At 32.1% G+C, this 26,933-nt stretch overlaps 1 protein-coding gene and 1 long non-coding RNA gene across 5 annotated transcripts; one reads left to right on the top strand and one right to left on the bottom strand.

The window, feature by feature from the left end:
• Positions 1 to 32: 32 nt before the first annotated feature.
• Positions 33 to 10,206, bottom strand: LOC123911629 (cycloartenol synthase-like). Of its 4 annotated transcripts, none has more exons than XM_045963089.1 (19): positions 9,995 to 10,185; positions 9,697 to 9,775; positions 9,024 to 9,230; positions 8,674 to 8,952; positions 8,388 to 8,582; positions 8,218 to 8,302; positions 7,765 to 7,931; positions 7,069 to 7,257; positions 6,653 to 6,766; positions 6,308 to 6,430; positions 6,109 to 6,231; positions 5,940 to 6,038; positions 5,073 to 5,129; positions 4,448 to 4,494; positions 4,192 to 4,335; positions 3,820 to 3,997; positions 1,987 to 2,067; positions 651 to 734; positions 33 to 558 (listed from the first exon to the last, which is right to left on the bottom strand). In XM_045963089.1, exons 3-19 carry the CDS (start codon positions 9,219 to 9,221, stop codon positions 445 to 447), a joined length of 2,277 nt encoding a protein of 758 aa, XP_045819045.1. In that variant the 5' UTR covers positions 9,222 to 9,230; positions 9,697 to 9,775; positions 9,995 to 10,185; the 3' UTR covers positions 33 to 444. The 4 variants fall into 4 exon arrangements, with proteins under 4 accessions (XP_045819045.1, XP_045819043.1, XP_045819042.1 ...); XM_045963087.1 differs by having other exon boundaries at positions 9,361 to 9,814; positions 9,995 to 10,176; XM_045963086.1 differs by having other exon boundaries at positions 9,697 to 9,814; positions 9,995 to 10,176.
• Positions 10,207 to 20,585: 10,379 nt separating this feature from the next.
• Positions 20,586 to 23,311, top strand: LOC123911628. The gene is made up of 2 exons (XR_006810603.1): positions 20,586 to 20,728; positions 21,834 to 23,311. It is a non-coding gene; the product is annotated as an uncharacterized LOC123911628 (long non-coding RNA).
• The last annotated feature ends 3,622 nt before the right edge of the window (positions 23,312 to 26,933 follow it).

Raw genomic sequence — 26,933 nt, 5'->3', positions numbered from 1 at the left:
TCATGATTAAATAAAGTAGTGAGAATAAAAAGGAGACAGAATATAAGATATGAGCTCTGATACTACTTCAAGTAACGTCTGAAGAAAACAGCTTATATAGAGGAGTTATGTGATACAGTCTCCAATTGGTCTTATAAATGACTCACAGAACTACACATAAAATATTTACTGTTATTATTATTATTATAGTTATATTAGTATATAATAGTAGTACCAAATTCACGTTCTTTTTCCTACTTTCTCCTTACAAACCAACCACGTTAAAATTTCTTCCCAGTGACACTTGAATTGATAGAAAGAAGGGTGACACTTTTTTTCCTATAAACTTAGTTGAGATCTGTCTGTATAGCAGGATACCAAACTCACAAGTTAGAGAATCATGGCGGCATGGAGGAGGATGATAAAATGTCGAAACAAGTCGAACGGGTCCTAACTAAAGCGAGATTAACAGGCCTTCAATACATGCTGACGATATTCTCCCAATGCCCATATGGGAAATATGTTTCTGTATGCAGCATAAGTGATCATGCAATTCTTGTTGAAGACTCCCATTATTTCCTGAATTGATAGAATAGTAACATGATTTAAAATATATACATGGGTAAAGAAAGAGGGAGTAAAATCAGAGTTATATGGATTTTCAACAATACCTCTTGCGGAAAGTCACCATTCTCCATTTGGGAATTTATCAAGCATACAGCTGCACGGTGCAGCGGTGTTGGATCTCTCTTGGCCTGTTTTATTATATTGAAATGGATATCATTTTTATTCTTCTACATCAGAATCATGATTAGATAAACGAATGTAATCAGATGCAATGTGCTAACGAAGTATTCAATCATTTGGGAAAATGTCAAATCACGTTACTGAGATAGAAACCCAGAATGTAGTAGCAAACAGCAAAGCAATCATCGTCATTTATGGTGCAAGCTTAACAGAAAAGTTAAAAAACCTTGATTATCATATAGATATTATTATTGTGTTCATAAATTTGCAAGATTTTACAAACAACGTTTTTTCCTATTAGGAGTCAATTACATGAATTTTTGTTTGAAATAGCCAATGTGCACACTGTTAGTAATTGTTGAGTCAATTACATGAATTATTATGTATAAGGTTTAAAGATGGACCATTAACCCTTAGGTTTTTAGTCTCTCTATACCTCTAAATATTTAACTATCATGCATCTGGTCAACCATCTGCACAAGTGTTTCAATGGTTTTTGTTTTTTTTCTCAAAACATGCCCAAATCACCTAAGAGTTGACTTTACTGTGTTCTTTTACAATAGGAGCTACCCTAGTTTTCTCTCAAATGATTATATTCCTAATCATATCATGTCTTGCATAATATTCTTCTCTGCTATGCCAGGCTTCGTTGTTAGCTCTTTACTGCTCAATATTCAAACTCAAAAATTGAGAAGTCCCGCATTGGATGAGATCTAGCATGAACATGTGTCTATAAGTGGTGGGTAGTCCTAACCTTACAAGCCGGTTAAAGGTTGAGATAGTCTCAGCCCAAAATTCTAATATCTTTTGTTTTGATCTATTTACCTTCGATTCAAGCCTATGAGAGTTAAAAGAGTACTTTTATCGTTATCAAAAGTTTATCAAAATAACTCTTCAACAATCTTCCTTAGAAAATAAAAACAAAAAGTATTAATAAATAGTTAGAAATTTACAAAAATACAATAGACGTTTACAATAAAGGATTTGAAATTTAGAAAACTAAATAGCAATCCTTAAAGAAATGTAAAATGGTGGCCATATTAGTACAATTCAATAATTATATCATTAGTACGGATTTATTTAGCCGGATGCATAGGCATGCCTAAGCTATTGAATTAAGTAGCAGAATGGTCCTTTGATTTAACCAGACTGTAAATATGACTAATTTTATCCTAAAATAAATGAAAAATGTTTTTGTGCAATAATATACTAAATTAACATAATGGAAGCACTACAGTAGTTGAAAAGTTTTCTCTATACCTGTTCCGTCTCGATGAGAGCCAGCATAGCCCACCCAGTGTTTACTACGTGGGACCTGTTGCTTTCCAAATTTGAATACACCTGAACAGAGACATTGGTAAAGAAATGACTCAAGAAAGCATTTACATAGTCAAAAGTAATCAAATATTCTCACTCAAGTATTATTTTTAAAAATTGATGCAAAAGTACAATTCCTAGAATCAACTGTAGTATCATTTTTGTTTACTTCATGAGTTTTTTTTTTTTTTTTGAATTAATGTTTACTTCTTGAGTTATGTATGCCTTCCCTTGATATTTTCTTGACATGGCTAACATTGATTTCATCTCGTTAAGGACAACTATATGAAATTTAAATCCCATAAAAATCTAAGTATTATTTTAAAAAATTGATGCAAAAGTACAATTCCTAGAATCAACTGTAGTATCATTTTTGTTTACTTCATGAGTTTTTTTTTTTTTTAATGTTTACTTCTTGAGTTATGTATGCCTTCCCTTGATATTTTCTTGACATGGCTAACATTGATTTCATCTCGCTAGGGACAACTATCTGAAATTTAAATCCCATAAAAATCTGATATGATACTGAATTTCCCAAACCATGTACAATAATTTTTTAAACTATGGATCCCCTGATGCTATCAACTTCAACGTATAGTTGGACAGCCCAGTGGAATAATCTAGGACATATCTTGGCAGGTTAAACTCTTATATACCTAAAATACTCTTAGGTGTAGAGTGCTCATTCAAATCAAATTCAGATATTCTCTGAAAACAGTGTAATTAATTAATCATTAAAAGGATAACAAAATACCATATGAACTAAAATTCTAGACAAATCCTAATTAGACATATAATCTTAATAAATATAAAATTTCTTAAACTAGGTGTCTTATCAAAGATAAAAACCCTAAATGAAAGATATCAATGCCCTAAATCACATAACTATCAAAGTGCGAGAAACTCTCTTCCACAATGTTTAAAAATATGGCTATCTAAACAAGCCAGATCTAGCTGGCAAAACAATCGTCTGTGGCCAATGTAGCATTTGACATGGGGCGGTACATCCGTTACACCATGTAGCAACGAAATGGAGCTCTGGAAGATCCAACATATTCATCAGCCATTAAGTAGGAGATATGGTGTTGGCAACCATGCTAGGAGTATTCAGGTGAGTTTTCGGTGACATGTTGCCGTGTGGGACACTAGTGTGAGTGTGTGACAGAGGGAACAAAAGAGTACAAAGAGGGACCGATTGTGATTATTTTAAGAAACGAGGAAACAAAAGCTGGCAAACATTTTTGAGGAACCAAAAGCATTAAAGCAATAATTTCCCTATTTAGAAAGACTAACGACATATTTAACCCAACTATGAAAATCAACTACGTAGGTATTAACGACACTAGTTGACAACTGTCTTCATGCAAAATCATTCATTTGATGCAAACTAGGAAAACAATGGAGATCCAGTGGTATTGGATTAAGAACTAGGCCATTGCTCAAGAAGAATCTAGACTTTCAAATTCCCCACTTATAGATGACTACCAAAGGGAGTGCCAAGCAAAGAAAATTCAAATAATGGATTTTTTATGGCATACATAGTCTTGCTATTATTACTCGTACATACATTAGATTCATGATTTAAATACATTCTTAATTTTGCATACTTTTATACAGCCATATGCTTCAAATCATTGCAACTGTTTTTGTGCATGTTCCAAGGTATTAATTTTGTTTGAAAATTTTTTTTGGTTAGAATAGATTAACAAACTGGTGCTTATTATAGATTCTGTGATATAAGAAAGTGATGTTGACATTAGGAATGGAAAACCTGACCTTGTTTTGACATGACAGATAACTCTCTGCCCAACCACCAGATGGGAGCTGCTTAGACAGCAGAAATTCACAAGCTTTACGAATGCTTAAGCAATTACTGAAACTCTTTCCAGCAGAAATCAGCCCTTTTACCCCAAACCAAGTGCCGTAAGTGAAGCAAACTCCCCAAGAACCATACCTGTTTAGCAGGTTGAGTAGTTAGTGGTCAACTAAACCAAGTTCAATTCCAATCCGAAATTGAAGCTGACAAAAAGATAGAGTACAGCAAACTTGAGATGCAGGGATACATAAAAAATCTTGAATATTATATATTAATATCAATAGAAAGTCTTATTAAAAAAGTGAAGTGGTTTCGCAAAAGGAGGAGCAAACCATGAACCATCTGAATCTTGTATTTTTTCAATAAAGGCAGCAGCTTTTTCTATGCTGCTTTGTATTTCTTCTCGACGATGACCGGGATATAGTTTCCTAAATGTTGCCAAAGCTTGAATTGCTGCTGAGGTACACTCCACATAACTATAGAGCACATAATATGGAAATACAAAAAGAAAAAAATTAAAATTTGAAATGGAGTGGATAAATGGAAGATGGGAGAAAACTGACATTCAACAAGTATTTGATAGCTTACGTATAATCAATAACGATGTCACCAAAAGTTTCAGCAGGATTGATTATCTGACAATAGGGAAGGCATTACCAACATCAAGATTGTGTATTAATGAATTAAATTCAATACAAAAACACCTACCCAAATTCCTAGGATCAACTAGAACCCTAATCTGAAATGTAAAAGTAATCCCAATGGAACCGCAAAAGATTTGTTCTTAAATAATGATTCAACATGTAGGCATGTAGCAGCTTTTATACCATCAATCCAAAAAACATGTGCTCAACAACCTGACAAATGAATGAATAAAAGTAGTTTTGGTTCTAAGTTCTACGATTTTCAAGTAGCCTAGTTAGTTTATTCCCATTTTAATAATTGATTTGTATGTAAATAGATTATAGCCAAATTTTTAAGTGAAATCAAAGGAAGATTGATTACACTTAAAACTAATTTACGAGGTAAGACATTTCACAGCATATAAAAGGGAGATAAAGAAGCGTCGCTTTTAAATTAAAATATTGAAACATACACAAAGTATAGATTTTGTTCTTTCTAAAACATGTGCCCTATGCCATCACATGCTTCACATTTCAAAGAGAATAAACTAAAACAAATGAAAACAGGCCTAATAATGAGAGAAGTCTACCTCCAACCACTTATAAGATCGTGTGAGCTCATATGTTGCAAGGCCACCATCTTCATTCTGCAATGATTGGAAAATATAAATACACTTTATACAAATCAAATTGATTTATGCGGAAATATATACTTGTTGAGTCATTATTTTTAATTAATTTTTTATTAAAAATAAAAGACATGGGATCTCATCTTTATGTTTCTTCGAAAAGCCCAGAAATCCCAACTCACCTGAAAAATAGAGGAAGCATCTAGTGATGTTGAACTGGAAGAAAATGGCAATGAGAAAGACGACGATGATGATAAAGAGAAGGCTGAGGTTCCACCAAAAAGAAAGAGTTCAGGTAGAGATGATTCAAATGACAACGATGGGAGACCCTTAAAAAATAGAGTTGGGTCATTCTTGGTCTTTCCTATTAAATAGTATTGCAAGCAAGGAAAAGCTAAATCACTTTGCTTGGTCTTTTCTCAACAAAAATATACTAACTAATATTGAAGACCACGTGAATTGCGAGCATGGAAAAGCTATATTAGAGAAACCTAATTTTACAGTGAATGAGCAATGGGAAAGTGTCATTGAAAGAGGAGTGAGAGTCAATAGAGTAAAGTGATTGATAAAAGTCATCTGATGCTTTTGCCTGTAAATTTGGTTAAACAAAGTAGTTTTTTTGTTCTCTCTGAACAAATATCTAGTTTTAAGGTTGAGATATATCCACAAACATTTTTCTGGATTTTCAAATTGGTATTTTTGGGTTTCTTGAAGAACCCTAATTTATGATAAGTAGGGACGGAACCAATAGCATAAAATAATCATCATGATTTGTTAGCTAGGCCAACCATTCGGATAATCTGATTTGAATCACGAGGAATCAATTACCTGTAATGAGAGAATGACATTTACAGCATCATATAATCTCTTTGCATCCAATGGTTCACCAACAATCTCAGGTGCAATTTTAGATAGCAATAGAACAGCCTGAAAAATGAAAATAGGAATCACAATAAAGAATCAAATGAGTAAGTCTAATTTTTTCATGAATAATTACTTTCAGTCCTTCAGCTGTGCAGTCAGATATTGGCCATCCATGATCTGCAGTTGAAAAAGGCCAAGCACCTTTTGAAATGTGGCGGTACCATTTACTAAGATCTCCCAGACAATCTTCTAAAACCTTTTAAGAAAGAGAAAAGATTCTGGTCAACACAGGCAAATTGGTGCAACTTTTAACGATAAATAGAAATAATTACCTGTGAATTCTTAATGTATGCATGAGCCTTCCTTAGAGTTGGACCAAATTCATCAATTAGGTTCGCTGAAATAATTGCTTGAGCGGCAAATGCAGTATCCCATAGTTGACTTCCATTGTAGCCCTGCAACAAAAATTGGTTATGCACAAATTTATGATATTATTTTATTTTTTTAGACTTTAGCTTAGCAAAGGTTGATTGTGCTGTAACACTGGTTCCACATAATCATAACAGGACAACATCTATGTCAATTTCATTCCTAATCATCGGTGAATATGTGCAATTGAATGAAGAAATCACTAGATAACTCCAGCAAAGGAAAAATAAGTTGACTTGTATGTTGACCTGCATTTTCATGCCATCTTCAGCAATCCATAGATAATCATGGATCCTTGGAAGATGCAACTTGAAAGCCTCTGAATTTGGATCTTCCACCCAGCAGCAAAGCATATTTAACACCTAATAATAATAACTAAATAATTAGTATTCTTAGCATTTCCTGGTTTAGCAAATAAAAATAAAAAAATATAAGTGGAACGTGGAATTAAAGCTCACACATCGAAACAAAAAGTATGATTAATACAGTAAAAATAAATTAAGGAGGTAAAGTAAATAAATAGCCAGGACTCGACGAAGGAAAACTAGCAACCATTGAACAGTATTTTACTTTTCTCATACTCCTTCTCAAAGAGTGGAAAGTAATACTGATAGACAATTAACAAGGGAGTCCCTATAGAAGCTTTCCCCTTCTCAGGAATTACCTTATTTACAGGACCAATGCAAATATAACGAGTATTCTCATCTTCATAATGTATATGCTCCATTACAGTCTCAACAGCCTTTTCTCTCAATTTTTTGCCAGGCCAATTCATGAAAATAGGCTCAACAAACTTGTGTAGAGACGCCCAAAGAATATCTTGCACAAGTGGGTGAGGATAATATAAGTCTTCCTGCACAAAAACAAAGGTAATCCTTTTGTAACTCTTACTTAAGTCTAGCTCAATTAAAGAGATAGTTGAATAGTAGAGAAATCAAACGCCAAGTCCTATTTGTTAGAGGTGTGAAATTATTCATCAGTCTACACTTAATGGCTCAAGCTTTTGGGAGAGTTAGTCCATGACATGGTATCAAAGCCCCAATGAACAAGTAATCAACGCGTTAATCATGAAGTCCCCAATTATTCTAAATAAATATTACTTAATTGGATATAGTGATGAATGGTTATAGAGGGAGCAAAGTTTGTACTAAGGATATGATTGCCATTGAAATAAAATAGAAATCCTAGTAATGAGTTGGTTGTGCAGTAGCAAAACAAAGTAATATACTATAATGTGGTAGTAGCAACAGCATTCAGGTTCAGCTTATTCCAGTTGGCCCTCATAAATATAAAATCCAGGTGAAACAATATTCATACAACGTTTTCAATTTCATAGGACCAGTTAAGCAGTTTCACTAACCTTTGCACACAAATTGCGAGCCTGATTCCAGTCTATATCATGGTATGGTACAGTAAAAAGCTCTTTTCTCAGAGATAATATTGTTGGTGTGATTGGACCAACAAACCTCTTGGCATACAAGTAGGACATTGGCAAATAGACCATCCTGCAGTGACACCACATCCTTCCTGTAACGCGTAAAATAAGGATGAAAGGTATATCAAACAATGTGTAAGATGAATAAATACATCAATTTAACAATAAATTAATTTATATGAATTTAGTAATATCAAGTCTCTTAAGAAAAATATGTGCTACATGAAGTCAAAAAGTTCTTGTTTCCCTGCAGCATAAAATCACACATTGACTGAATAACAAAAAATTGTTTTAACCAAAAGATTCCAGTTATTATTTAGTAATAATCTGTAATTTGATATCTTCTCGCTAAGCAAGTTGTAACGGAAGAGCAAGAACCTGGATGAAATGGAAGCATGTATGGAAGGAGCCATATCTCAGGAGGCAATGGATTATTTCCAGACCATTCAAAAACTCCAAGTACCTACCAACAATTAAACTAGAAATAAATAACCACAATGCCATGTCTATTAATAAAATGATGAAAAAACGAAAGCTAGGATCTTAACTGAAAGCCACATCTTCCCCCAGGATGTTATATAAGTAGCACCACCGTGCTCAAGAATCCAATCACGCCCCTTTTCCATTTCCCCTTCTCCATCATTAGGTCCCTCACCAAGCAATCTTAGAGTAACATAACACAAGACAGAACCAAACATGGTGCTTGGACCTTCAATATGCAAACCCCACCCACCATCCTTGTTCTGCAATTATACATTTAACTGATTATTTATTAGGACAACTTGTCTAGAGAAACGGAATAGATTAATTAGTGTGAAATTGTTTGTTTGTTACCTGATGATTAAAGAGGTAACGACGCATTTCCTTTCTATGCTCGTCGGTTAAGACAGCATTGAGAGCCCCAGTGACAGAGAGAGCGATTACCAAGCCAGGCATAAGAAACATGGGACCTCCATAATCTCCAGGCCAGTGACCATCATGACTCTGAAGAGTTGAATAGAAATCGATGGCTCTTCTTAATGTTGTTGTGACAGTCTCTTCAGTTACATCCTCAACATCATTCACTTTCACTTTGGGTAACACTTGTTGTTTCATTGGGTTCTCTTTTGCATACTACATATAAAAAAAGTATGAAAGAATTGAATGAATCTAAAGTAAGTAATGAAATGGAATGGAAAGAATACCTGAATGCGCATAAGTAGATCATCGCTGTGTTTGTGGTTGAATCGATTATTGTGGAAATTTTGGCGAGCAGATTCAATTTCCTGGAGATCTTGAGGCGATCCAGAGTTAGGATCGAACTCCCAAATCTGTCTTCCGACGTGATTGTTGAGTGTCCGAAGCCACGGACTACCACCCTCGGCAACTTTGAGCTTCCACATTTTCTTATTCTAATGCAATGGAAAAATGTGATTAAGTAATAGAAAATGAATGAACAAAATGAAAGGAAGTGAGGATTTAGCATGAGGAGTGAGGAGTAGTTGAGAAAGAAATAAATAAGAGTAGTAGTAGCTAATTAACCTCCTCCTGTGACGTGATTTGGAAGAGGAGGATCAAACCAAAACAAAATGGTAAGTCAAAAAGGAACGACGACGATGATGATGACGACGATGGTCGATGGTGGTTGTAATTGCTATGCAGTAGTAGTAGTAGTAGTAAGTAACAACTTACTGTGAGAGAGAGTGTGTGTGTGTATGTGGATTGAACAGTGGCAGATGGAATATCATTTAATTTTGCATTTATTACTACAGTTTTTTTTTTAACTTAAAATAAATGATATTCATTCTCATTCAAATTCATAGAGTACCAATACAAATTCAAAGTCGCTAAAAACAAAAGGATAAATTTGTGAACAACCTCACATTATTAGTACAGTTAGTTACAACTGCGATCGATCGATGAGATGCTGACTTTGCCTGCCAATCTGGCCCAAAACCTTTATTGACAGAGGAAAATCGTGCAAACGATTATTTGCCTACATCACCCCAATAATATTAAGAGTTCATGCTTCCGCATTTTCATTAATTAAATTAAAAGTCAACGTACATGTTCCATGTTTAACAAACCAAAGAACAAAAGTCCAAAAAACATGGTAAAGATGAAATCAAAAATTAGCAAAGAAGAAGAAGAAAAACCGAGCAATTAGCAAACTGACCTTGAATTTCGTTTTCCCCCTTTTCTGTCGGAAACTGAGCAATTGGACCGTCACTGACACTGGAGCGCCGTATCCGGTGGTGGACAGCGGTGGCCAGAGAGGGGTCGTTTGGCGTCGGTGGAAGACTGGAAGTGCAAGGACAGAGAGGACTGGACGAAGAAGGAGAAGGAAGACGACGTACACCAAGTAGCATTTTATTAAAAATTTAAAATAGTGACTATGCTATTTATTAAAACTAGTATTTTTATTACAAATTTATAAATTTGAAAATAACATTTTTTTTTTTTGGTTGATAGACGAAATGGCAAAGCCATTGAAAACTCACACACACAGAGTGGAGTGACCGGGGTTTGAATCCCGGTCCTGACGTCCGACACCAGCAATTTCGACATTTCTGCCAGTTGAGCTAGAATTTGTGGACAAAATAACATTTTATTTTAATATTGTCTAGTTATGTTTTTATCTGACGGGGAAAAGAAGAATGAAAAGAATGGAAAAAAAATGATATATCATATACATGTAATTTAGGTTTTTTTTTTTTTTACTAAAACTTGGGGTTTTGTTAAATCTTCGTCGAATACTTCTTTTTTTTCTCTCAAATATTTCTTTTTAATCTTTGAGTAGCACATTCAGCCTCTAAACTATGGAAATGAAAAGAAGTGAGTAGTGAAAGTTCAAAAGAAGAGAATAGACACGATATATTCTTAAATGGTTACATTACATGACCAAGAAATTTCATCTTGGTCACTCTCACAAAATCTATTATATTATTTAATAATTTAAAAATTAAATATTATTTAATTAGTTTTTCAATTACTTATTTATTTTTTTGTGACCTGTCATACCTCAATTTTTGACCTAAGATCCCACCTCATATTCTCATCATTTGCATTTTATGCACCACTAACAAAAAAATACAAGATATCTTGTTGTGCTTACTACTTTGGTAAGACAGAATTTTGAAATATTTTGTAAGTACAAATCTTCATGATCATCTACCCGACTTTACAAGACAATTTTGAGCAATCTACAAATATGCTTGATGGCTGCTCTTAAAGAGGACATTTGATACTACAAATGGATGAAAATATGAGGCCAAATGATTTCTTGAAGTGGAAGAAATCAAAGTGGAAAGTCAAGGTCTCGTTACTTTTGAAATTTTCAAACACTTAGAATTTTTTCTAAGAGTTTTGGCCTTACCAAGTGCATGACTTTATGGACAATTTGTGATCAATTCAAGCAATCCTTTTTCATGCTCGAGGGACGCATTCGAGATTGACATGGCATACTTCATTAATGTGGAAATATTAAACCAAAAGCTCATGGGAATTGGAAGCTACAAAGTTCCAAAGTTGAGGGTTCAGAGCTGTGAAAATGGCCAGAAACTTGGGAATTTTTTCCAAGTGTTTTCAGTAACGAATTTTGATTGTTTATGGCCACTTTTCTACTTGATCCAGGATGATTTAGCTCAAGTGTTCAACATACAAGTTGTACTATGTCATGTCCTCTTTCCATTAGTACGAAGATCATGAATTTATGTGGCTTGAGTAGCAAGTTACGAAGAGATGAAGTAGCCGTGGCAGAGTTGATTTAAATCTCAGCAAAATGAGTGTTTTACACAAACCTTTAATGTATTACACAAGCCCTTGATGCATTACACAAAGACTTGAAGCATTATCCAAGTGACCTTGATAAAGTTTGCTTTTCTCCAACAACTCTTGCATTGAGCCTTGTGATTGTTTTTTCTGATCACACTCCATCTTAAAGCTCAGAATCAACCATCTAAACTCAGAGAAAGCTTCCCACATTGCCTCCTGGTTCACTCCATCTCATCTTGAAACCATGAAGCTTTTGAATCACTTTTGTAACTTTGGAGACAAACCAGCATTGAAAAGCAACTAGAGTCAATTCCATTAACCTCTGAAGACACATTTTAACCTCTATAAAAGCCCCTCAAGCCTAAGAAGTCAAACATCCACAAAATCCACTCAAAAACTCCATTACTACACTTTCAAAAATCCTAATTTTGAAACTTGCATTTCCTCCAAATTTCCACTACTTTTTCCATTCGAACATCATCAATAAATATGACATAAACAAACTATTGTATGCAATAGTTTGTGACTGGAACATCCCCATCACAGTTTCCCAACTTTCATTTTTATCACTTGCACATTGACTTGGGTGGAAGGATTCGGGCATTATCAAAGCAAGACAGGCATACCATTAGCTTCCTGGAGGTTCAAGAAAGCTAGAGGTATCTTTATTTCCCTTTTGTAAGTGCGAAGAAGAGGCATTGGACCTTGCTCCAATAGGCAAATTTTCGTGACTTTGAACTCCGGATCTCAACTATTGGCAAGTTCATATTAGCTATACTCGACGAGAAGAAAACAAATTAGCTGATTGGTCAGTAAATTTTAGTTCAACCTTGAACTCTTTTAATTTACAATTCTTGAGATTCCTCCTCGTGACCTTAAAAAAAGGCTCATTTGTATGATATTTTCCGGTGTTTATATGTCTCGGAATGTTCATTTAGTTTTTTAGTTTTCTCTTTGAACTTTAGTCCCCTTTTTGGAATTTTTCTTCTCCCCCCTCCCCCCAAATTTCCAAATTTGTCCTTAAATTTATTTCGGAAAACGATTGAAAAGAGTATAGAATGATTCAACTGAAAATTAATATACATATATAACAACTATCTTTCAACAATATTTTCTTTACAGTGTAGTAATTTAGATCAAGAGTAAAAAAAATTCAGACCCTTTTAAAGATCTTATCTCTTATGGTTTGGTAGTATGGCTCTGTCTAATAAGTAATATGCACAACTAAGACAAATATTTCGTCACGTAATTTTGTTTTTATTATTGGATCACTAAGTCTTATTATTAGATCAATATTTTATATTTCATTTGATTTAATGGTAAGATTTATTGATCCAATAGGTAAAATAAATTTGTACGTGATAAAAACTTATCTCATTTGAGCACCATATACTTGACCTGATGTTATAAACCAAAAGTCTTAACAATAAAAAATAATTAAAAAAAAAAAAAAACACATTCTTGAAAATATCATAAAAAAAATGGACTAATTAATTCTGAGGTGTTGAATCCACCACTTGGTTATGCCTCTTTGAAGGACCTGAAGATGGCACTGATCCTTTAGGGAAGAAGTTGAAAACCAAACTTTGGTATGAAAAACCTTGTTGGCTATGTTTTCCATGTAGAAACTCTCTTCTTTCATTCAGCTTCATTGTTGTTCCAATTCTTATTGCAGTACAAGAACTAAAAAGAAGGAAGTAAAGTATAAGGACAATTAGAGAAAATGTTTTATATGGAAGATGCAAGGATTTAGAAGAATAAGAATTTTCCATTAAAAGGATGAACTGATTTTGCACAAGAATCTTAATTAAGGATTTGGTGAAGTGTTATGTTTTTTGAGGATTATATTTACTTAGTAACAAGAGGTTTTATAACAAGGATAAAAGTTAGGCAAGTGAATTGTGAATATTGGAAATTTGAAGAAAATAAATAACAGAGAAGTGAGATACACATACACGCTAAAGAAAAATATATTATCATTACTATTTTCTAGTTTAATGTCAACGAGTTTAAGAATAAAAAATATATTATCAAAACTATTTTTTTTTTTTTTTGAAAAATTATATTACTATGAATTTGGGAATTTGGTGCCGGCTATGCTTGTGGTTGGACTTGGAATACCAAATCTTCTTCCTTAGATACATGGAAATTTCTCATTTTTGTGTCTACGAAAACGATTTTTAAGAAAAAATATAGCAATGCGTGTCATTGTGAAAGAATTGAAAAAATTGGCACATGGTGGGCTATCCAAAGAGTATACAACGAAGATACGTATGGTGGTCAGTGGTCACTACCATTTTATACGTGGCAACTCTTTATTTACTCATTTTATTATGCAACGAAGTCATGACTTCTATAGCTGAATGAATCCGTCCCAAAATTTTGGTCTTTTTAGAGTCTTGCATAAGTTGCATGTAGATTAAGAAATAATAAAGATTGTTAAGTCAATTTTATCTTTATTTTATTAAGAAAGAGAAAATTTATTTAATGATGAATGCATTACTTTTTGTAAGGGTATAAATAGTAAAAAATCATTAATTGTGTCTTGGTTTCTTAAAATGACCAAAGTTTTTTGGGACAAAACTAAAATACTAAAAGGACCAAAGATTTGGGACGGAAGGAGTATCATGGTTAGTGGTCAAGCTTGATTACTTGTTTGGGTATCAATTAGGTTTTCATGTTGTTTCTCTGAATTTGACGTTTTGTAAATTTTTGCCATGTTAAAAAAAACGAAGTCATGAATTGTGTGTAGCTTAAATAGTGGTGATACTTAAAGGATATTTTTATTGTTAAGATGAAAGGAGCCTTATTAGGTTGGATCAATATATTAGACTATAAACAATTACAAAAGTGACCGTTGACATCACATGTACACCCAAAATCTTAAGTATTAGTTTTATGGATCTTCTCACTAATATGCTGGGTGTTCACTTTTCACACTTGTTATATTCCAAAATTTCTCTTAAAATGTGAGTTTTTTCGTATATGTGATCCATCACCACTCTTTTATTGCTCCACCATAAAATCAAACTAGACTTTAATACTACTGTTGGGTCGTGATAGGAGTTTCGTTGGGTTGAATCAACACAAATGGACCAAGAACAATCACACAAAGTTTTAATGCATTAGATTTATCGGTGCTCTCACTTATATGTTGTTCAACACATATTCTTCCAACCAATGTGAGATTTAAGTCACACTTAATAATATGTATAACATTTATTATATTTGATTTGTTTAAAATAAATGTTATTTCGTATTGAGTCAGACTCAATCTTTAATGTACTCTAACTACAACATCACAATTACGGGGTGACAAAATGGATGAATTTGATGGATTTATATTTGGATGGTAATAGATGGATCAAAAAAATTCATTAATCCATCACAATTCATCGAATAAATATATTATTCATTCAATCCATCCATTATTATATCTTAAATGGTTGGATGTCCATCCGATCCGTATTCTAATTTATTTTTATTTTTAAAAATATATTTATTAATGGATTAATAAAAACAACTTTTTTTTTTTATCAAGTAGCCTAATGGCTAGAAATTCCACCCTTAAGGTGGATAAGTGGGATGACCGGGGTTGAACCCCAGCCCCTTGCATATATAATGCAATGTTCCTGCCAACTGAGCTAAGCTCACGGGACTAAGAAAAAAAATTCTTTTTTAAAAACAAATTTAATTATTATTCTAAAAACAAATTATTTCTTTTTTTTATGAATTGTTGTATAATTAACTAAAATTTCTTTTTCCAATAAGCCCAAACAATGTTTTGGTCGGCCCAAAACATACTTTGAAACATTCTTTCTACACGTCCCTAAATCATTTTTTAAAAAAAACTCAATTTTTAATGACACAATTTTAATAAATAATTTAATTAAATTAATTTAATAAATAATAAAAACATGTGGTGATTGGTGGCCGGTCAACACCCCAGTCAACGCCAAACCTCTGGTAACAGTGCGGCAATGGGTACAAATTTTTTTGGTGCCCGGCGCAGCAAAGCTTCAACACCAGTATAACTCTTGCAAAACGATAAGTGTAGCACAATTAAATGAAGGGAACAAGAGAATGAGAGTGGTAAAATGAAGATTTTTGTGGAGATTATGTATAGGAGGGTTGCATAGTAGCTCCCAATATTGGGTAATTGTCCTCAAGCCACATAGGAATATATTCTTCCGTGAAAGACTCCCAACATCTAGCATAATTTTTAGGAAACTCAGTCGTGTTGACTTCTAGTTCAGGGGATACATAATATAAAACCTTAATTAATAATTAAAGAGAAGTGCTATTGTCACACTCTCTAACACACTCATCTAACACACTCCAATTATAACTTGTCACATCATGAGTTTTTTATATTTTTGTACGGGTTACCGTTTCAAGTGTAACATTTTTATTTTATTTTTTATTATTATTAATTATTTGGTTCAGCTTTTCGTCTTCTTCTGCAATCGCAACCTCCCACCATCAATATTGTCTTCGTGTGAAGTTCCAAATTCAACAATCCAAACTCTAAAAACATTATAACAACCCAAAACAGAATTTTGTTGGATACAAAGTTATAGAATTAAAAATTGAAATCACAAAAACTGAATTTTTCATCTTCCAGATCCATATTTGCAAAGTGAGAGAGTGATTGAGAAAAATGAGTAATAACCAAGTTGAATTCTACAAATTTTGTCACCAAGGAAGTTCAATTTGAAGATATTGTTCAAAGTAAAGATTTGGATCGGAGGTGTTCGTTCACATTACAGATTTTCCATTTGTTGTCTTGGAAAACAGTTTAAATAGATGTTGAGCGAGTAGTTATTTCTAAGAAGAAAGTAAAGGTCTGGTGTCTTTTGACATGCATTAACCAGGAGACCAAGTGATAGAGACCAAATCTGCAGAGATATTGGTGCGTACAAGATTTGGAGGAGAAACTGAAGATGGAAGATGAGAAGTTCAATCCAAATAATAATAATATTAAAAATAATTAAAAGTTAAACTCTCTCTCTTCACTTGCAAATCCAGTCATCAGGTAAAAGCTAAAAAGAAATGAGTGATGTGTCATAAATAGATTGGAGTGTGTTTAAGGGGTGCGTTAGAGGGTGTGACCCTAGCATTCCTCATAATTAAAACATTGTTAGATAATAGTATTATTGGGGTTTTAAGTATTGGACTTTATCTGTTCGTAGTATAGTAGTCCATTAAGAATGAGGGACATAGAGATGATTTTTAGAGAGAGAAGTTCTCCCCTCTCTCTAAAAATTAGGGTTTAGTGGATTTGCCGCCCGCTCTTTATGGGTCTCCCCTCCGCCATCGGAGCTTCTTCCCTCTGTAATAGAGTTTGTCTCCTCCCTTGTGGAGGTTCCTCTCCCATGTATGTGGGTTTTTCTTCCTATTTTACCATCCCTTTACCTTCCTTTGTACCACCACCACCATCAACCACCACGTTTTCTGATCAACCATCACCTTCAACCTCCACGTTTTCTGTTCAACCACCACCATCAACCACCATCACGTTTTCTGTTCAATCCTCCAGCAACCGTCAAGCTATGGTGCTCTCAAATCTGAACCAAACTTCAACAAACTGTTTACGAATTTGTGGCCATGTAGAACGGCCTCCACCGGAGCCACCACCATCGGAAAAAATAAGTATTGGGATATTGTGTTTCTAGATTTGCAATTGTTATTGTTTTTGTGTTTTCTTGTTGTTATGTGTGTTGTGTTTTGTTCTCCAGTTTAATCTATGTTAAGTTTGCACTTATGGTGTTTGTTAAAATGCTTCAAAGATGTTTGGCTGAAGGGATTCATGATGAGAGTAAGAATCTAATAGTGATTGCTGCAAACCAGCTCATCTTCTCCACTCAAGAAATGGTTCCTTCACATGTGGTGAGTTTAAACAATTTCGAGAACCCGGATAGTCGATATGTGCGTCCACAAGCCAAAGAAATGATCCGTAATTGGATAAAGTTAAAGACTGTGGTTACTCAACCCACTTATCATGTGTGGAAGAATCTTGCTTGGTTGCTTGGATTAAGCTATTGGTTTTGTAGTATTTTACTGGTTTCTAACTCCTTTAAGCTTATTGATGTCCAAACCTTGGTTGGTTTAGTAAATTGTATTGTTTTTAGAATGTGGTTAGGGAATGTCCTAACAAATGTATCTCAATGTTTGTACTCTCTTTATCTTATTATCTAATGGAAGATGTTGTTTACCTTCAAAAAAAATAGTAGTCCATTAAGAATTATAATAAATTGTCTTGTAATCCTTATTTTGTTAAGTAATGTCATTCTGATATTATTGAAACCTAGCCGTCACTTTGTGACAAGCTCAAAGCTTAGTAAACTTTAACATGAGGGGTAGAATTAAAAATAAAATATTTAGTTTGAGTTAGTATGATTTTCATTTTTGTTTGTCAAACTCTCGATGATCATCTGTTAATGCATCGTGAGTTTGAGGGGAAGTGTTAGATAATAGTATTGTTAGGGTTTTAAGTATTGAACTTTATGTGTAAGCAGTCTAGTAGTCCATTAGGAATTATTATAAATTGTCTTGTAATCCTTATTTTGTTAAGTAATGTTATCCTTATTATTGAAACAAACATATCTATAAAATAAACATAATCAACAATATATTCTTATCAATATTTTTTTTGGTCAAGTAGCCTAGTGACTGGAAATTCCATATATAAGGTGGATAAGTGGGATGATTGAGGTTCAAACCACGACGCTCTGCATATATAACAATGTCTTGCCAACTGAGCTAATGAAAGTCAACACAACTTTGTTAGGTTATGAGGGGGCAGCCAGAAAACATCCACATTAGATTTAAGATCAATCACACAAGTGAGTTGAACATCACATTTTATCAAAAAAACTTAAGAGATTAGGTTTATGATTTCTCTCACTTATAATTTACTCAACATCTACTTTTCTAAGCAAGGATAATAAAATCATAGAACATTTGTTAAGTAACCTGCGAAATGAATTTGCTACTTAAAAATAACGAAAAAATATTTTGATCATTTTACAAGATGCGTGAGAAATAATGATAACGCGAAAAGAAATATCATAACTTAGAGGACATGTTGAGTCTTTAGACCACAAGCGAAAGAACCTCTCTAAAGTATATGCTCCGAATTTTCTTTCAAGCGTGTGGTTCACAAATAACTTACTGGTCCTTTATTAAGCAATGCAGACGTAGAGTACTAGTGGACAACAAACGCCACATTCGTCTTAAAAGTGTGTTACTCCTTTTTAAAGAAAAAAACATGTCGTAGTATTAGTATATGGAAAATACTAACTAGCGCCCCTTGGGTACTGGTTAAGGAGCTAAATAAAATATGAATGTATTGGAAATTGTGTAACCTATTTTTTATAAGTATAAAAAATGTTCTTTTTAATACAAAAATTACTCTTTTTGGTATCTTAACTAATGCCCTGGAGGCACTGGTTAGCATGACCCTTAGTATATCTAATGAGTGGCCACAATTGGTTTATTTTATTTTTAGAGTCATATATAAATGTGTACTTTTAAAGTGTATTAAGGCTGCATCTGCATGTTAATTTATTTAAAATTTTAAATATAAAAATTTAATATACAAGTTTTAATAAAATATTTTTTATATTTGCTTTCGTAAAATATATTCTAAAGATATATGATACTCCATCCGTCTCACATTTATTAAGAAAAAGCAAAATATGACAATTTAAAGTATGATTTTTCATATATTTTTTTAAATAAGTTTCATGAAAGATATAAAAAGAATTTATATTGGTTATTGATTATGAAAAAAAGAAGAGACAGTAAATTAAATATAATTTATATTTAATTTCATGAAAATAAGTAAAAGTAAATCTTGAAATAAAAAAAAATAATATTTTTTTTGTTTATAATTTTGGACATTAAAAATATTTTTTTTACTTATAATATAAAACGAAAAGGAGTATGCCATAAGTCATAAGAGCATATTGTATGTTAGAATTTTTCTTTTTAGATAAAATAAAATATGTATGAAATAAACTAGTCCTTGTGTGGGTCCGGCTATATATGCCTAATTATGGATGTCTACGGGTTCAGAGGTTGTGAGTCGTGCATATAATCTTCGACTGATGTCTCTATATGTAATTAATTTATCTATGTGTCATCAAATGAATTAATAAAAAATAAATTAAAAGCAAGTTGAATAAAAATTAGGGACCAAAGATTATGATAAGAAATACTTTAAGGACTAAAAAGTGCGAAAAAAATTTTAAATGACAAAAAACAAAATTTTCCTCTACGATTTCTCCCATATTTCAAGTAACATCATCTCTTTTTGTAAAGTCCAATTACAAATTTACTGCTGCCTTCTTTTCAATATAGAAGACCTTTTTGTAAAGTCCATTTTATAAAACCATTTTAAAAGTTCAAGATGCATTAATTAAATTTTTACAAAAATACCCCAAATTAAATTTAATGCAAAAAAAATTTAACTTTCTTAACTCTCGTGCTTTTGTGAAAGAGATCTTATATATCAGTAGAATTTAGAATGAAGAGAGTTTAAAGAAAATAAAAATAAAATAAATAATTCTTATAAGTTTAAAGAAAGTTTACTTATAAAATGAAAAACTTACATTATGCGCTGAAAATTTTAATCAATAGAGTAAGTGTTAAAGTCCTATGTTGGCTCAAATAAAAGATAGAATTGCACCTCAAAATATTCATTACCACTGACATATTAATTGATTGAGAGAATATGTATTTCTTATTATTATCATTTTTATATAGTTAATTTTAAATTTTTTTATTATAAAAAAATGAAAATATAAGAATTAGTAATAAAAATTTTGATTAAATGTGTTTTGGTACGTCCCTTAAAATTATCAAATTGTCATTTTTGGTCCCTATTATTATTTTTAAAAATTTTAAAAATTGTTTTATTATAGTTGATGTTTTAAATTATTAAAAGGGAAAAAAAACTACTAACAAACGTTTCTTTTCATTCAACAAAATTCAAAACTCGCACAGGCTAATTTGTGAAAAGAACAGAAAAACTCATTCTTCTGCTTGCTACGGTAATATTCTCGATGGGTCGCTGAAAGATCAAGAAACTAGTATGCTCAATCTATGCCGATAATCTCTTATGTTTGCTATGGTAATATTCAATCTTCTGCTTCATAAAATCAAAACCTTTTTTTCTTTCTTGATGAAAATGAGGGTATAAACCCTAAATCAAAACCCATTTTTGAACATTCAATCTTCTGCTTGATTAAAGGTATAACTTTACCCATTTTTGAACATTCAATCTTCTGCTTGATTAAAGGTATAACTTTACCCATTTTTCTCACTCTTGATCATTCAAGAACAATCAATCTTCTGCTTGAGAAAAAAAAAACCTTTAATCGTGCAAAAATGGGTTCTATGACAAGATCATGTTTACGATTGATGATACCAATTTTTTAATTCATGATATTTCAAGAACATTCAATCTTCTGCTGGAAAACACGAAACTTTAATTGAGGAAAGATATTCTGTCCCAATAACTTTCAATCTTCTGCATATTTGCCCCGTTTGGTTTATAATCAATATATATATATATATATATATATATATATATATATATATATATATATATATATATATATATATATATATAGGTAACGATGATGGGTTGTCGATTTTTTCATTCTTGAGTATTCCAGAACTTTCAATCGTCTGCTTCAGAAAACAATTTTTGTAAGAGATTAAATGTCACTGAATGTGAAATCTAGTTGTTGCCGTAATTGCTACTAAAACAATTGTCTCTATCTGTGTCCGCTTTTCTATTTAAAAAAATTATGAATTTTTATTCATAATAATGCATGAATGGATATATAATCTGCTTCAATGACCCTTAGTCCCTAAATTCAATTTTGCAACTGCAATTAGAAGTGATTTTGCATTATGAACTTAATGACCCTTGTCCCTAATGTTTCATAAGTTTTGTAAGGGATGGATGCCTCAATGACCTTTGAGGAAAATGCATTATGAATTCTTTATTCATAATGAAAAAGTTGGATGGTGGCTTTCAAAGCAAAGTAATTTTAATATGAAATTTATTCAAAATGTGGATGGAGAGACTTTGTTCCCTGATTTTTGTAAGGGTGGCCCAAAAATCATGGATGATGCCTAATGTGAAAGCTGGTTGTTGACCCTAGTCCCTAAATATTATTATCTATTGTGCTTTGATGGACCCTTAGTCCCTAAATGCAATTTTGCAGCTACAGTATGAAGTGATTTTGCAAAGGCAAAAGAAAGTGTTTCCTTGTATTTGATTGGCCCACTGATATGGGTTTCAAAGGAATTCTCTAAGGAAGAAATGAATCAACTGAAGCAAAGTATAAAGAAACCAACTCCTTGGAGTCCTCTGTGATATTTATACTGTATTGCATCTCTTACTCTGATCATCTGTACTATTCAAATTTTTATATGTTTTTCAATTCAATAAGGCATGAGATGATGGGCAGATGCATAGGGAATTTGCAATGAAGGCAGCTGCCCATCCCAAAGTTGCAATTGTAATCCTGTAATCATTACTTTCATTATGAGTTGTCGCGATTTTTCTACATTTCATGATGCTTTTCTTCATCTTAGTTTTCCTCAGTATAGCTCGCCAGTGTGCCCCACTTGGTTGAAGACTAGGGAAATGCTTGGCTTCCCCCTTGGTTTCATCTCAGAACCTGATCAGTCTGTATTGCCAAAGGATGTTTTGATGGCTGCATGTGAGAAGGTTAGTTTGCATAAATAGGTCACTGGTAATCACCTTATCTTGCGTAAAAATTTGGTTCTACTAATATTTTGGAAACACTTATGCTGATCAGATAAATAGTTTTATCTCAATTTTATCTTGATTCATTCACTGTTCCTTCATTTTTGGGTTACATGTCAGCGATATAGATATAAATGCTTGGCCCTTCATCTTTAGTTTAAGTTTATAGGGAAGTTGGTACTGGTCCTTCGCATGCTATTAGAGCCTTTATGATGATATGGTTTGGAGTTTACTCCTTGCGTGCACTCTTCCTAATCAATTTATGCACAAAATTAGTGAGGTTTATTTCCATTAGATATTAAAAAAACTTTGGGATTTCACCTAATAACTTAAGATTTGAATCAATACTATGAATAAACACATATTTATTACAAAATTCGGCTTCAACGAAAAATGCAGTTTTTTGTGGCTTGTTTCTAGCGATGTCTAAGTAATGGCTGCCTGATTGGAAACCATTGGTGTGATATCAATGGAGATTTGATTAGAATATTGAGTAGACATTGGACGAGTTGTCTCTATCGGTGTCTTTTGAAGCAACTGCAAAATAGTTTTGATCCTACAAGCTCGTCAAGAAGCAATTGTCTCGGTGTCTTATTTTCTATTCAAAAAAATTATCAATTTTTTTTCATAATAATGCATGAATGGATATATATTATGCTTTGATGACCCTTAGTCCCTAAATTTAGTTCTGCGACTACAATTAAAAGTGATTTTGCATTATGAACTTAATGACCTTTGTCCCTAATGTTTCATAAGTTTTGTAAGGGATGAATGAAATGACCTTTGAGGAAAAAACATTATGAATGCTTTCTTGATGTCCAAAAATACTGGATAAATTACTTAATGACTTTAGTCCCTGAATGTGAAAAAGCTAGTTGTTGTCTTAATTGCTACTCAAGCAATTGTCCCTATTGGTGTCCTCTTTTCTATTACATAACTTGTGAATTTTTATGCACGAATGGATATATATTCTGCTTTGATGACCCTTAGTCCATAAACAATTCTGCAACTGCAATTAAAAGTGATTTTGCATTATGAACTTGATGACCCTTGTCGCTAATGTTTCATAAGTTTTGTAATGGATGAATGCTTCAATGACCTTTGAGGAAAATGCATTATGAATGCTTTCTTGATGCCCCAAAAATGATGGATAAAGTACTTAATGACTCTAGTCCCTGAATGTGAAAAGACCAGTTGTTGCCTTAATTGCTACTCAAGCAAGTGTCCCTATCGGTGTCCTCTTTTCTATTAAAAAAATTATGAATTTGGATGATAAGGCACCCGGAGTTACAGTGATGAGACATTGTATCCCTATTGAAAGTGTTTCCTTGTATCCCTATTGAAGTCGCCAATGATCCTCTCCAGACCTGAGATTTGGATGATAAGGCACCCGGAGTTACAGTGATGAGACATTGCACTACAACAAAAAGGGGCTACTATAACACTTTTTTTTAGCTTTAATAGCACTTTTAAGTGCTATTGAGGCGGATGCTATTGTAAGTATGTAGCTATTATAGCACTTTTTAAAGTGCTATTGTTAGATCAATCTTTAATAGCGTTTTACACTCTAAAGTGCTATTGTTATTAGATCAATCTTTAATTGGTTGATTATATAGCTGGTTGTTGTTGGTGGTTGAACTCCATATTGAAGAAGGGGGTGATACTTACGCATACGTCGACAATCAAGTCAGTAAGCGCCACAGAGTGGGAGGTACTAAGGGTTAGATATTGCATACTTGAAGTAGCCATTTGACAATCCTTATATAAGGAAATAATTAGGGTTGTAAAGACCTAGAATATTCTTCTACATATGTGATTGTGGCACGTGTTGTTTGATGGCAGGACGGTAGTGCCAGATGGTCCACATGTTCCTTATAATCACCTATAATTAAAACGTGTCCATCGAATGGTCTAATCGTGTTTTACATTTTGATTGCAAAAGTGGAAACTATTCTACCAAATTAGATGATCATTTAAAAGACAAAATAAAATATATAAATTCTACTTTTATTTTTTTTATATCATCAACATTAATTAAATAAGACGAAATGAATGTTATTTTATTAATCAATTAAATAAGACAAAATGAATGTTATTTTATTAATATAGTACAAGATAAGATGAGCAAAAACATACTTTGACTTTAAATGGGATCTTCACAAGTGGACGGTAAGATTGATCTACTCGAATTAGTCGGTTCTTCGGTTGGATACCAGATTAACGTAGTTATTGTTTTTCCAAATTACCTAATTAATTGTTATAGAAATTAAAATATTTTTCCATTCAATTTTCTTTTTACTTTATGTTTTTCTCATTTTTAGTTTTATTAAAATAAAATGTACATTGTTGTATAATATTTTTTCTGGTTACAATACTATTGTATAATATTAAACAAACATTCTACTTTTATTTATTTCTCCATTTTTTGAAACATTAACAAAATAAGAAAAAATGTATTTTTTTTTTAATATACATGATGATCAGCTTAAATAATTTTAAGCTTTTTAAATTAATTAATTAATAGTTATAAATTTTAAGATATTTTTCCATTCACTTCTTTTTTATTTATTTATTTTACTTTTGATTTTTAAGTGGTGGGTAATGATAATATTTTTACAATGATTTAGGTAGGGCTTACTATAACTAAATTACTGTAATTCAGAATAATTAATGTATAAATTAATTTTTTTGACCATTGTATAAATCAACTAAACTTTTGAGAATTTTTTTGACAAATGAGATATTATCTATGTCTATTCTGTATCTATCTATACTACTATTAGAAAAAATTACATAATCTCATCTAAAGATAGTCAAAGAGAAAATAAGGAGGAGAGTTGACCGAATATAAAATAAAATTAGTGACCACATTTTTTATAGACAAATATTAGTGGTTAGTTCACTCAGGAGAGAGAAAAATTATTAGCTGTCATTAAATCTGTGAGCTTTCTTAAAACATGTCCGATATCTCAAATCGTAATGTTGGATGAGAGTTTGGTAAGTTTGTTAATAAAATATTTTTGTTGCTACTAACAAAATCAAGGGTATTGTTGGTATTATGAAAAGTTTACACCAAAACTCATGTATTCTCTAGCAGCAAAAGTCTTATATTAACAAACTGACCATAATATATGACATATATTTTTTTTTTTTTGGACATTAGCAACAAAAAAATTTATTAACAAATTCATCATAACATAAGACATATTTCGCGTCTGCATGACTCACTAGTATAGTATAAAATAAATACATGAATTAATTAATGAACCAAAAAGTAATATTTTTTATAATAAGAACTATAAAAAGTTTAAATATTCAATAAATTCTAGCTCAACCGATAAATATATCAAAATTGTTAGGTCGAATGTTATGACCGGGTTTGAACCCCGATTTCCTCACTTATGTGTGTGAGTTTATAATAGTTTTGGTATTTGGTCTATCGACATAGAAAAGGAAGTTGTTTTTTTTGGTAAACCAAATGTATTCTGCGTGCGTAACTGCAGATATTAATCCCCTCGAGTTAACTAAGATTCATTTAAGGGGTTGACCTCTCCGAACAAATATTTTTACACACCCACTGGCCAAGTATCGAACCCATACCAAAATTGTTAAAGGGACTATGTATCTACTACTTGTATCACATTATTTTGCTGAAAAAGAAGAAATTTAAATATAAACTTAAAAAGAATAATACTTAATTTTCTATGTGATAATGACAAAATCATTCAGGCAGGTTTACTTTATGAACCTGATCTGTCTATTAGCCGCACAAATCAAAAGGTACACATTAGTGGAGGATGAATGAATAAGAATCAATTTTTTGAAAAAGCACATGAACCATATAACCCAACCTGAAATCATGGAACAAAAAAGAGGATATAATAGAACAATATTAAGTTGGACCATTTTAAATTTTTTATAAGTGATTTACTGTGTATTTTTTATAAGTTGGACCATTTTCTATAAAATTTGATGAGAGAGAAATAATGCATATGCTAAAATTATTTGAAAAAAGAATATAAATACTCGCTCTGGTTCTATGTATGAGAAAAATTTACTTTCTACATTCATTGTAGAAATTTACGCATCTAGACTATAATATGGTATAGATACATCAATTCTATAATGAATGTAAAAAAACAAATTTTTTCTCATACATAGGACCGGAGAGAGTATTAATAGATGAAATGAGGGTAAAATTGGAGAAAGAATACAATTCCGTCCCAAAATATAATGAAAAGTTGATCAAAAAAAAGTTAATGTATTTGACTAAAAATTTAGACTAAAAATTTGTGCATTTAATAACTTAAAAGTGTAAAAAGTTATCTTCCCAACATTAATTTTATCTTTTATTTCCTATTTTGGTATGCTTAACAAGTGTCCCCGAAACACTGTTTAACATGACCTTAATAATAATAAGAGTTTAAAGATTATGCACCATCAGTATACACAACGAATAAGAATAAAACATTCTTCCACATCATATTAAGAAAATGAAGTTTAGTGGAATAATGTGGCAGAAAACATGATTGATATTGGTTAGCAATGTAAG

The sequence above is a fragment of the Trifolium pratense genome, linkage group LG2 (assembly GCF_020283565.1).
Source record: "Trifolium pratense cultivar HEN17-A07 linkage group LG2, ARS_RC_1.1, whole genome shotgun sequence".
NCBI classification, from domain to species: domain Eukaryota; kingdom Viridiplantae; phylum Streptophyta; class Magnoliopsida; order Fabales; family Fabaceae; genus Trifolium; species Trifolium pratense.
Note: the sequence above shows the minus strand (reverse complement) of the source record. Positions and strands in the feature narration are given on the sequence as shown.

What these genes read in the sequence shown, in the direction of transcription:
- LOC123911629 (XM_045963088.1), bottom strand. Translation starts at nt 9,221, where the DNA reads ATGTGGAAGCTCAAAGTTGCCGAGGGTGGTAGTCCGTGGCTTCGGACA. An exon ending in AAGATGGCATGAAAATGCAG is followed by an intron (nt 6,431 to 6,652) that starts GTCAACATACAA and finishes TTTTTGTTGCAG; the next exon opens with GGCTACAATGGAAGTCAACT. An exon ending in GACATCGTTATTGATTATAC is followed by an intron (nt 4,336 to 4,447) that starts GTAAGCTATCAA and finishes TGTGCTCTATAG; the next exon opens with TTATGTGGAGTGTACCTCAG.